The sequence below is a fragment of the Geotrypetes seraphini genome, chromosome 3 (genome assembly GCF_902459505.1).
Source record: "Geotrypetes seraphini chromosome 3, aGeoSer1.1, whole genome shotgun sequence".
Classification (NCBI taxonomy): Eukaryota; Metazoa; Chordata; class Amphibia; order Gymnophiona; family Dermophiidae; genus Geotrypetes; species Geotrypetes seraphini.
In genome coordinates, this window is record NC_047086.1 from 347,487,531 (window position 1) to 347,499,988 (window position 12,458).

General features: G+C 42.9%; 1 protein-coding gene across 6 annotated transcripts in view; it reads left to right on the forward strand.

Moving 5' to 3' along the window:
* TRAF5 (TNF receptor associated factor 5) overlaps positions 1-12,458 on the forward strand; it is a 105,966-nt gene that overhangs the window by 24,305 nt on the left and 69,203 nt on the right. For all 6 annotated transcript variants that reach the window (XM_033938122.1, XM_033938121.1, XM_033938116.1 and 3 more), the window contains exons 2-5: positions 1,928-2,157; positions 4,359-4,416; positions 6,486-6,587; positions 10,213-10,377. In XM_033938122.1, the coding sequence (XP_033794013.1) occupies positions 1,937-2,157; positions 4,359-4,416; positions 6,486-6,587; positions 10,213-10,377 (546 nt within the window). In that variant the 5' untranslated portion in view covers positions 1,928-1,936. The remainder of the gene's footprint in view (positions 1-1,927; positions 2,158-4,358; positions 4,417-6,485; positions 6,588-10,212; positions 10,378-12,458) is intronic.

The following is a 12,458-nucleotide window of genomic DNA, read 5'->3' on the forward strand; positions in this document are numbered from 1 at the left end:
GGTTGTCTTATGCAGATAAGTCATGGATTCACTTAGAACAGGAGTTTTTGGGAGACACGTAGATTTGTGAATGTCTAAATCAAAAACTCCTTGACACTATGGGGCTCATTTTCAAAGCACTTAGACACACAAAGTGCCATAGATTTCTTAGTGACTTTATGTGTCTTAAGTGCTTTGAAAATGAGCCTCAATGTCTTGAAATCCTATCATAAAGTTTTGGGATGCCTATAGTAAATGGAGGGGCCAAAAACTTAATGGAACTTACCTTGCAGCCATTGGAAACGATGACAGTCAATTAGATCATTAATCACCTACATTCTCTTGAAAGGAGTTATTGTGCAAATATTTTGATCTTGGGTGGGAAGGGTTGGATGAGGGAGGGGGAGGAGCAGATTGGGTCCATAGGCTTTGTACCAAAGGTGAACATTTGTATTGTGCGTATATGTGTCTGTTGTTGGGTACTCTTTATTTTGTAAGGCATTGATTTTACAATAAAAGTTTTCAGTAAAAAAAAGAAAATGTGATAGTGAAACAGCGCCCCCCACTGACAAGACTGTAGATGGAGGACTCCCACTCAGTGATGGCTGGTGTAATTGTGGAAGGGTAAACGTTAAGCACCCTATTCCGAGGTTACACTAGAATTCTAGAACAGAATCCAGACACCCAGACAGTTAATAGAATAGACATGTGGCATGAGGGCACCTAAACAGAAGAGCTCAGTTATAGATTTGCCTCCATTTTTTTTTTGTCCCAGTGTTTTTTTTCCCATTCCTTTATGCCAGTGGTACAACCTAAAGCAGGAGTCTCGCAAGGCTCCTGCAGAGATTGCAGTGTCTATTTCTACTTCAGAGCCACTAGGGGCATGAGAGAGTAGGGTTTACTCCTGCCCCCATTACCCCACTGGACTACCAGGTAGGCCTGGGGGGGACCTCCTCTAACTGGGAGGAAAGAAAGGAGGCAAGTTCTTGTATTGAGGAGATTGGGAAGGGGATTGGAGCCGGAGTTGGGAGAAGGGGGGTTGAGAGGGGAATCAAAGCTTGATTGGGTAGGAGGGAATGAGAGCAGGGCACTGTACGTTGAAGACTGGTACCCAGATGCTATGCAAGTGTTGGCTGATATTCAGTGTCAAAGTTAGGAGGACAGCTTTTTATGTGGCCCTACATGCCCAGTTAGCCTTGTAGGTGCTGGAATTGAAAATGTCTGGCACCCGCATAACTCCTGGATCTGCCCTTGTAACACCCTTGACCTGCCCACTTGGGACATGTCTGGTGGGTTCTGATATTAATGGCACGGTCTGGTTAAGTAGCAAATCCAGTGGAATAGAGCAGAGAGAGCTGGTCTTCAAATCACACTTTAATAGCAAACAGTGATAAAGAACATACATAAAATCATCTGGCCAATCATGGATTCATACATAAAAACATCTGGCAAGTCATGGACTCAACACGGACAGTGTTTCGGCTAAACCGCTTGCCTGCATCAGGAGTCCTTATTAGTTAGTTACAAACCAAAAGTGAGTGCCAGGTCCTTAAGGATACATATCTATAATCTAATTTTCTTCCCTCTTAGTTCTGCTGTTTTGATTTTAAACTCAGCACCAGAAAGTCCATGAAGGAAACAGCCCTATAGCAGCCGGACGCTGTCTGGTTAAGTGCCACTGAATATTGGCAGCTAGGCAGGCACAAACGATTTAAATGGGCAGGAGAGTCTTCTGGCTTGTGATATCCCCAGTATGTGTCAGTTAAAAGAGCAAGGATTGGCTCAGGATTCAAACCCCAGGGCACAGCTACGTGATGATCTTCAGCTACAGTTGTGGTTTTGGCCAAAAACTTTCAGACAGTTTTGGTGACAGTTTCCCTTTCAGCTGAAACTGAAAAAACCAGTTATGGTTGGCCTAATCTGAAATGTATTTTTTTTTTCTATGTAGTTTAACGGTATGGCATCCGTGGCCTCTGAGGAAGACTCTGGTGGTTCAGATCCCTTCATATATCCAAATTCCACCGGGGCATCTTTGGAGTTTGAACCCAACGTTGAGTATGTGTTTGTTGAAAAATTAGAAGAACGGTACAAATGTGCTGAGTGCAACCTGGTTCTTCATAATCCTCACCAGACTGGATGTGGGCATAGATTTTGCCAAAGCTGCATCTTGACTTTAAGGTAAGAGTTTGTTGGGGGTTTTTTAACTGACAAGTGTCAATAGGCCTTTTAATGTGATTATGACTACACTATCTAAGTGGTGTGCAGTGAGGGCTTTCAGTGAATTTTACTACTCAAAAATGAGGCGAAAACAGGTATAATACCAATATTTTGTAGAAATTGGTTGGCGGGTAGGAAGCAGAGGAAGGGCCACTACTCAGACTGGAGGAGGGTCACGAGTGGTGTTCTGCAGGGGTCGGTGCTTGGACCACTGCTATTCAATGTATTTATAAATGATCTAGAAACAGGGACGAAGTGCGAAGTAATAAAATTCACAGACGACACCAAACTATTTAATGGGGCTAGGACTAAAGAAGACTGTGAAGATTTACAAAGGAACCTGAACAAACTAGAGGAGTGGGCGACGAGATGGCAGATGAAGTTCAACGTAGAAAAATGTAAAGTCATGCACGTAGGAAACAGAAACCCGAGGTACAGCTACACGATGGGAGGGCTGTTATTGCGTGAGAGTACCCAAGAAAGGGACTTGGGGGTAATAGTGGACAAGACAATGAAGCCGTCGGCACAGTGCGCAGCGGCTGCTAAGAAAGCGAATAGAATGCTAGGTATAATCAAGAAGGGTATTATAACCAGTATGAAAGAAGTTATCCTGCCATTGTATCGGGCGATGGTGCGCCCGCATCTGGAGTACTGCGTCCAATATTGATTGCCGTACCTAAAGAAGGATATGGTGATACTCGAGAGGGTTCAGAAAAGAGCGACACGTTTGATAAAAGGTATGGAAAGCCTTTCATACACTGAAAGACTGGAGAAATTGGGGCTCTTTTCCCTGGAGAAGCGGAGACTCAGAGGGGATATGATAGAGACTTACAAGATCGTGAAGGGCATAGAGAAAGTGGAGAGGGACAGATTCTTCAAACTTTCAAAAACTATAAGAACTAGAGGACATTCGGAAAAATTAAATAGGGACAGATTCAGAACCAATGCTAGAAAGTTCTTCTTTACCCAACTGGTGGTGGACACCTGGAATGTGCTTCCAGAGGGCGTGGTAGGACAGGGTACGGTATTGGAGTTCAACAAGGTATTGGAGTTCAACAAGGAATTGGACAATTTTCTGAAGGAAAAGGGGATAGAAGGATATAGATAGAGGGTTACATACAGATTCTGGACCTGATGGGCCGCCACGTGAGTGGACTGCTGGGCATGATGGACCTCTGGTCTGACCCAGCAGAGGCACTGCTTATGTTTTTATGTTAATACCACCGTGCTTAATAAACCCAATAGGGATTGGTCTGTCCTATAACTCCAATCAGCTATCAAATGTGGAGAAAGAGACCTCAGTTTGGCTTCATAGATCTGTAAAAACTCCACTTAATCCATGTTCATATTAAATACTGCAAAATTTCTTGAGTGTTTGAGAAGACCAATCTCCCTATGTCCAATAATATAAAGTGTTATATGCAATGAATCAATAATTTGAAAGTCTACTGTATAGTGAATAATTCAAAACTAGGCTGTGCTCCAAATCCAATTGATCTGTTTCTCCAGTAATGCCAGGATCTCCTTCACCATCTGGACCCACACCAAGAGTTCCAAATCACCCAGCTGGGTTTTCCCATTTCACCAATGGCTGCATCAGGGGTGCTCTATTTACTAACCATCCACACATCATATAAGATGTCTATATTACTGTATATTATCACCCTCCAGGCCTTGAGATGGGTACACACACATGCCTATTGCTGAGGGTATCTTTGGGTCCCCCACTTCCAGGTGTGATGCTTAGAGAAAAAGGGTACAAATCTTGTAATAAAACAGTAAAGCACAGTCCAACAGCCACAGGAAACTGGAAAACGGAAGGCAAGCATAAAAGTTTATTTTCTCAAGGCAAAAACCCCCCCAAAACAACAAGCAGGATCTTTAGAAGCCCAAATAGTCCTCCTTGTCCCCCTTTTGGCTTGAGATACAGAAAAAAAATTAATCTACAGAAACAGCTGCCCCTCATAAACACTCTTGTCCCACTGGGGTGACTAACTAGGACTACCCATTAAAATGTCTTAATAGACAGCATGTGATGTCTATTTAACCTCCCTCTCTTGTGATTTGTCTTATACAGCACTGTGTGTATATGTGTTAGTATATAGCATTATTGTGATGAAGGAAGCCATTTGAAACCATATTTTTCTCTTTTACTAACCTAGGGAAGTACATGAAGTACCAACTTGTCCTATAGATCATGAAATTATAAATCCTCATGAGGTAAGTACATGTGCTTGGGTCTTTCTTCTGAAGTCATTTTGATGTAAGCACAAATTTATAAGGAACTCTTGAAACGAAGGGCTATAATAATCATTCCTGAGCTTGGTGTTTGTGTGAGAGACTGAAGGCATCCTATCCCTTTCCTGCTCTCAGGAGAGCACCAGTATGTACACTGTTCATATTGGTGGCAGTTCTATAAAAGCAAGTCTTCTTTTAGGCTCACCGATGCTGTGCGGTGAAAGCTCTATTATTGCATCTGGAGACAGGGCTGGTTTTAGACATGCTGGGGCCCAGGGCAGAAATCAAGGAGGGGGGCCCCTAATTCCCTCTCCTCTCTGCACCCTCTCCCCGATATCCCCTCCTCCCATTACTACCACAGAAACTTTAAATGACTTCTTTACACACAAAACACAGACAAATCTTTACCAAATACAAAACAAGAGATCACAAATAGAAATTGAACTGGGAACCCCAAGAAATTAAACTCAGCAAGTTCTTTCTATACTGAACTTGGCAAATTCTTTCTATACTGAACACACAGGGATCCCAGGCCCAGGTCCACCAAAAATTAGCTACCTCCCTTGCTGTGGCTGGTGGGGATCTCAAACCTCTGTCAGTTGAAGACCACCTCCTCCGGTCTGGCAGCCAGAAATCTCCAAGCTCTGCAGCTAGCGGCAATGTCCTTGAGTTGCCACCAGCTGCAGAGCTTGAAGAGTTCTGGTCTTCAGCTGGCAGGGCTTTGGGAAGACCATCAACTTAGGTATTTATATTTTACATTTGAGCAGGAGGCATGGATCATGGCGGGAAGAAATTTAGCACCTAACCACTTTGGGCTTAGGACCAATGCTCACTCCCACCCTCCCATCAGCTGTCTGGTAAGTCACTGAACACAATGTAAATATCTGTGATGCACATATCCCAAAGCTAATATATTCCAGATAACACATTTAAAATAAAACACTTTTTTCTACTTTTGTCATCTTGACATTTTCTTTTTCCATCATGTTGGTCCCATTTTGTCTTTTCTGCTTTCCTGTGTCTTCTGATAAATCCATTTCCAGTGGTTGCTGTCCAGAAGCCATTTCTCCTCTTTCCTGCCTTGTTTCATTCCCTTACTACTCTTGTCTTTGATATACTGATTTGTCCTTTTAGCTCTTCCTAGCCTTTTTTACTTTTCTGCCTCTCCGTCCACTTCAAATTTTCGCTAAGTTTAAAATTTAATTTATTACAATTTTCAAATAAGCTACTTGCACTTTAAATTCAGTAACCGAACAAAGGTTTTTATGCCAAAGAGGAGGCACTGAAAAGGTTTGTGAGGACAAATGGGTCCCGAACTGTGCCCTGAGGCTTTTTCCTTTGTAAACGTGTGATTAATTTACATTGACTTAATCCTTTCTTTATTGGTGAAATTTATTGAGTATGATATGTATTTTCTTTGAATTTCACATTTTCATTTGTTTGTATTGATTTTGGAAATCACTCTTCCCCTCTCATTGGCCAGCAGGACAGACACCCCTCCCCCCTAGGTGCCTAAGTGAAGGGCAAGAGGTAGGAGGCCCCATCTTGGGAAAAAGTCAGATTGTGACTTGCATGGAGGGTTTGGGGCTTGAAGAGGAGGTGAGGAGTTGATTCTGATACCACTGTACCTTTTAAAAGATAACAGGCCCAATTTAGGGTCCATTGGCTTTACACTGCTATTGCCAAGAAAGCATGTGTTCCTGACTGCAGCCAAGCAAAAATGATACCATTTGAGTTATAAACCAGCACAGAGATCAGTAACCCGCGCAGTCAATTTCACTGCAACAAAATGTGATATTTTCCACAGCTTAGGGCTCTTTAAGGTTTTTATGTAGATTATTTTACTTTTATGTGGCTTGCTCAAGTAGACTTTTGGAATGTTTAAATTTTCAATAAAGTCCATTTCAGGAGCATGGTCACTCCACAGTGTTTTTTGGTTTCTCTTGGATTTTCTTCTCTGTGGATCTCCCAGGGTCAATTTCTTTGTGGGGGTTTTTTTAATTCTAAATAAGATGTCAGCTTAAGTTTATTTCTAAATTCTTATTTTATAGGTGTTCAAGGACAATTGTTGTAAAAGAGAAGTTCTAAATTTGCAAGTTATTTGCAAAAATATGCCTGACTGCAGTGCAAAAGTGACACTGGGAAGATATCAGGTAGGTGTCTTGCTGTCCTTGTTTACACAGCTTTTTAAACACATTTTTGAGCATGCAAAGAGCTCTCTACCCTCTGTTAAATTCTACAGCTATATTGGATTTTTAAAGCACTTTAGCCAAAAGTATGAAGTTCACAACTACATTTGAGTGACATGATCACTGGATTTTATGGCTTTTGATACAGGCATTTGCAGAAACATGGCCATATCAAGTCTTATCTTTTATGCCACCATCATCTTTAGCTGGGAACTTATTTTTGCTGAAATATTTTTAAAAAATTATTTTACATTTGTTTCTTTTTTGGTGTGTTTTGTTTTGGGTTTACTTCACTTCTCTGTTGTTTTTTGGAGAGATAGTGAGGGGTTTTCCTTCTTTTTATTCTGTGCATAAAACCAGGGTAGGCCCTAGCCCCTCCTCCTGTCTTGGAGACAGTTTTCTCCTTTGAGCCCTGGCTTGAGTCTGCCTCAGGAGCGTCCCAAACCAGAAACACATTCTATACAACACATCCCTTAGCGCTTCCATCATGTGGCACTCCATGTGGTTGTACCACCCACACATACCTTGCTATGGTCCTGGGCTGTGCCACTGCTTTTTTTTCAGCCTCGAGTCTTTAATTTTCTTTCCCACTATAGCAGCCCCATCCCTCTCTCAGCCCCCTCCCTCTGTTCTGCTTCCCCACTCATAGCTCTTCTGTGTGGTGGCAGGCGCCAGATTCTGAATTTTACTCACCTATGTGACCTAGCTCCCAGGATTTTTCCAGCCTTCTATAGAACGCAAATATTTCAGAAGAACTAATTTGTAGCAATTACATTTTGAGGGGTAATAGTACAACTGGAGTGGAAGAATGACCAAAAGGTCAGAACAGCAGACTGAGAAACAGGGGATCTGAGTTAAAATCCCACTGCAGCATCTTATGATCTTAGCAAGTCACTTAAATCCTCCATTACCTCAGTTTTCAGGCTTGCAGGCAGCAGTAGCAAAATCAGACCGCCAAAGTGAGTGGTCACAATATTTTCTTTCCAATCTCTCCTCTGTTTTCCCATGCCCCCCTGGTGCCCCCCCTAACTCAAAATACAAATACCTTAGCTGGGTTGGGATCCCCAAGCCCTGTCTGCCAGCAGAAGTCCTCCTCCTCTGACAGCCAGAACTCCTACCAAGGTTGGTAGTGGTACCCCTGAGCTTCTGCTGGCACCCCACACACGTGTAGTTTTCATGCATGCACAAAAACTGAACACGCATAGCATGCCAGTGGTCCAGGGACTTTGCCAGGATCTTGGCAGGAGTTCTGGCCACTGGAGGAAGAGGACGAGGTCAGTTGGTGAGTTGCCTGAGCTGAAGTGGGTAGGCTCCACCCACTTGGGCCCACCTTTGGCTATGAACACAGGCAGGCACTATGTAAGAAATTAAAAAAAAATCAAAAATAAACTGAGTGGATACATACATTTTCTTTCCTGTACAGGTATCAATGAATTTTCCAAACAAAGTAATGCACATACTTCCATTTTGAAATTACCCCAGGGAATTTATGTACTTACATTTAGGTTTGCTCTTTGGCATGCATGAATTTTCTGGATCAATTTTTTCAAAAGTATGCACTTAACACAAACCCTCTCCACCCTCTCCAGATCTGCACCTTAGAAAGAGTCTGCTAAGTTCAGGTTAAGTTACATGGGTATAGGCTGTACCCATGTAAGTCAACACATATATTGATATGCAGTTTTATGAGCATTTATTTCTACACGTAAAAGACTAATTGATATACAGGAATGACTTTAAAATTGCTCTCTTTACTGTCAAATTATTCACCTGAACCTCTGGGAACAGCTATGTTAGTGGTCCATATTGGCTATGATGTCACACACCTGAACCAATCTAATTCCATCCAAGCATAAAATCTGTTTTTCTCCTTGGGACTTGTCAGGTACTTGTGACCTAGGTTGGCCACTGTTGGAAACAGGATACTGAACTTGATGGACCTTTGGTCTGTCCCATTATGGCAACTCTTATGTTCTTATGTTAATTTATTGCACTGACATGGCTGTCCCTAGTACTTATGGTAACTGTAGGGGAACAGGATAATTTTAAATTTAATAATTGGTAAAATTTTAACTGATTTAGGGTGTACATTACAGATCACATTGCTTTAAAATGTTGTACTGCATAGAAAGTACATATTTCTTTTAAAGTACTAATTTGATGTAACTCATGATGTAAATTAGCTGCATTCATGCAGTCTCTCTTGTAAACCATCTTGAACTAAAATATATGACGGGATATAAATGAAGCTATTATTATTATTATTAGGTTATAAATAAGTCAAAATGTCTGAACTAAGCAGTGCTCAACATCATAAAAAAGCAAACAGCAAATCAATAAACTTAATGATATGAGATATGAATATAAACAGTAAAAATGCAGAATTCAGTTAACAAAGTCAAAGCTATATAACCTATATACTCAAATATAAGCCGACCTGAATATAAACCGAGGTAACATTTTCCCCCCCTCAAAAATGAGGAATAAAGGTTGACTTGAATATAAATGGGGGTGGGGGGGGTGGGGAGGGGGTTGTTAATATTCAAGTGCACTGCCCTGCCCTGTCCTGCACCCAGCCCCACTTCCTCCCCTGTCCTGCCAGACTCTGCACCTAGCCCCCTCTTTGCCCTGACAAGCTCTGCACCCAGCCCCTTCCCTCCCTGGCTCTGCACCCTGGCCCCCTCCCTTCCTGCCATTCCAGGCTCTGCACCCAGTCCCCTTCCTCCCTGCCAGGCTCTGCACCCCGTCCCCCTCCCTGCCCTGTGCCCTATACCTTCTTCCTTCCTCCCGATGGTTTGCAGGCCTCCGTCAGGCCTGCCAAAGACCTGATGGGCCAGTGGTTTACCAAGCCAACTATGCCTTCCTTTATCTCCCTCCCGCCTCCTCCACATACCTCTTACAATCCACATTGGTCCAGCAGTGAACCGGAGCAGGAGTAGCTTTCCCGCACCTCTGCCCCATGGAGAGCTGCTAGTGATTGGCTGCTGTGAATTCTCAGGAAAGGAAAGGAAAGCTCTAGTTGTCTCAGAACTAGAAAAGTTTCAGTGAAGGTTGACAGAAATGAAAAGAGGGAAGTAACAGGCTAAATTGGATAGGGCTATTCACTTTCAAGAAGAGATATGACAGGAGTCTATACAATCATAAATAAGGTAGAAAGGGTAAGTAGGGAATGGTTTACTCTTGAATTGTTTTAAGATTAAGGTACACTCCATGAAGCTAGTAGGCAGCACTTTAAAACTAATTGGAGAAAGTATCTTTTTCACTCATTGCACACAATTAAGCTGTGAAACTGTTTGCCAGAAGATGTGTTGTCAGTGGTTAACATAGCTGGATTTTAAAAGATTGAGACCAGTTCCTGGAGGAAAGGTCAGTAAACCATTATTATCCATGTTGACGTGGAAAGACGCTGCTTACCAATTCCTCGAGCTTAAGTTACAAGAAATGGATATGCTATTATGTTCGTATGAATAAATTGTGATTATAAGACAATTGAGTGACACCTGCAAGAAAATAACAAAAACTTAATGATTACAATGCTACACAAAAAATTATAACTGTGGTTGTTTTGGTTTTTTTTTTATTCTGACAGGAGCACCTGAAACAGTGCCTGTTTGAGACCGTAGAGTGCGCTAATGATGGCTGCCATGACGTAATGCTTCGAAAAGCTCTAAAAGATCACCTACAGCATGAATGTAGATTTCGAGAGGAAGTGTGCCAGTACTGCAAACAAAGCATGGTGTCCATAAATTTAAAGGTAAATGGAGCTGAAGTTTTAACAGGGATGTTCACAGCCAGAAAAAGGGGTTCGTTTTCAGATTTTTCCCAATTTTTTTTTTTTTTTGGGGGGGAGGGATGTGGATATTTTTCACACACAGGTTTTAAATACACACATTCCTACTAGAACTTTTTTAAATATTTGCAGATCGATTGTGCATTGATTTGTAGGTATCCGTTCATATAATTCATGTGCGCACACTAAAACCTTTTTAGGCATGCCAATGAGCCTAAGTGCATTAATGAATGCACGTCCCTAGTTTTAACTGGAGGGCAAGAGGAGATACGATTTAGGTCTGAGTGATGTAGAACGGGAAAAGTGAATCAATTTTTTACTCTTTCAAAAATTACTCGATGAAGTTACATGGAAATATCTTTAAAATAAATAGGAGGAAATATTTTTTCTTGCAACAAATAGATAGGTTCTAGAACTCATTGCCAGAGGATGTGCAGAGGATGTGGTAACAGCGGTTATTGTTTCTGTGTTTTAAAAAAGGTATGGACAAGTTCCTGGAGGAAAAGTCCATAGTCTGCTATTGAGACAGATATGAGGGAAGCAACTGCTTACCCTGGGATTGCTGGTATAGAATCTTGCTACTGTTTGGGGGTTTTTCCAGGTACTTGTGACCTGGATTGGCCATTGTTGGAGGCAGGATACTGGGCTGGATGGATCATTGGTCTGACCCACTTTGGCTGTTCTTAATTTTTTATACCTAAATTGCTCATAATATCCTCGTAAGTCTGAGGTTCCCAGAGTCCAGACCAACAGTCTTTTCATCTTCTAAGCATGTTTTTGATTTTACACAGTTAGCATAGAATATTTTTTTACCTTTGAATGTAACAGGTTCAGGTTTTCGCCCATGATTGAAATGGGGTAGCTTTGAGAAGGGTTTGTGCTTCCAGAAGTTTCTGAGGCATTTTTCTTCCTGATTTATAATTGTACTCTGTAGTTCTTGTTACAGTGGTACCTCAGTTTACGAGTGCACCGGTTTGCGAGTGTTTTGCAAGACGAGCAAAACATTTGCAAGATCGGCACCTCGGAAACCGAGCGCACCTTGATTTGCGAGTGCCCCCCCGCGAACCGGCACCCTCCCCCCCCTGCCATCGGACACACACCCCCCCTGCCGCCATCGGGCACCCCCCCCCACCGCGACCTGATGTCCCCCAACCCACCCGAACCCTCTTCTTACTTCAGTGTAGCCTCCACACCGGCACCAGCATGTCCTGCCGGTGCCTGAAGATCTGCTTCCTGTGCTGGGCCTTGAGCATGTGTGCATGCTCAAGGCCTGAGAGTTCACGTTCTCTCGAGAGAACGTGAACTCTCAGGCCTTGAGCATGCACACATGCTCAAGGCCCAGCACAGGAAGAAGATCTTTGGGCACCGGTAGAACATGCTGGTGCCGGTGCCGGTGTGGAGGCTACACTGAAGTAAGAAGAGGGTTGGGGGACATCAGGTTGCGGCGGGGGGGGAGGGTGCTGGTTCGTGGGGGGGGGCCTTCGGGGGGAGCAATGCCGGTTCTCGTGGGGGGGGGGAGCAGTGCTGCTGGCCTCGGGGGGTGGAGGGTGGGAACCTATCAAAGCAAGTTTCCATTATTTCCTATGGGGAAACTCGCTTTGATAAACGAGCATTTTGGATTACGAGCATGCTCCTGGAACAGATTATGCTCGTAATCCAAGGTACCACTGTACTTATATCTATGGAGCTAGTATACATCTGTTTTCCTTATTGATTTGATGCCTATCTCTTCTCCTTTTTTACTTTTAAGTTTAGAAGATGCCAGGGGAGTTCTGGGACAGGCCAAATTTTATCCTGATAGCAGCGCTATATCATCTGCATATCTTTATATAGCAGCTGTGGGTCTGAATAGTGTCCCCAAAGTTGTTTTAGTTGCAGTGGAGGCCCATGGAGGAATGCAGAAGAATTGGGGGCTTTGTACAGAGTCTCTTTGTGAACTCTCATGTACGTAAGTGAGTAGGGAGAGAAAAGCAGGGCCATGCATGAAAAATACAGCTGTTCAATGTTAGATCATGTTTAGCACCTGGGCAGCAATGGGGACAAAA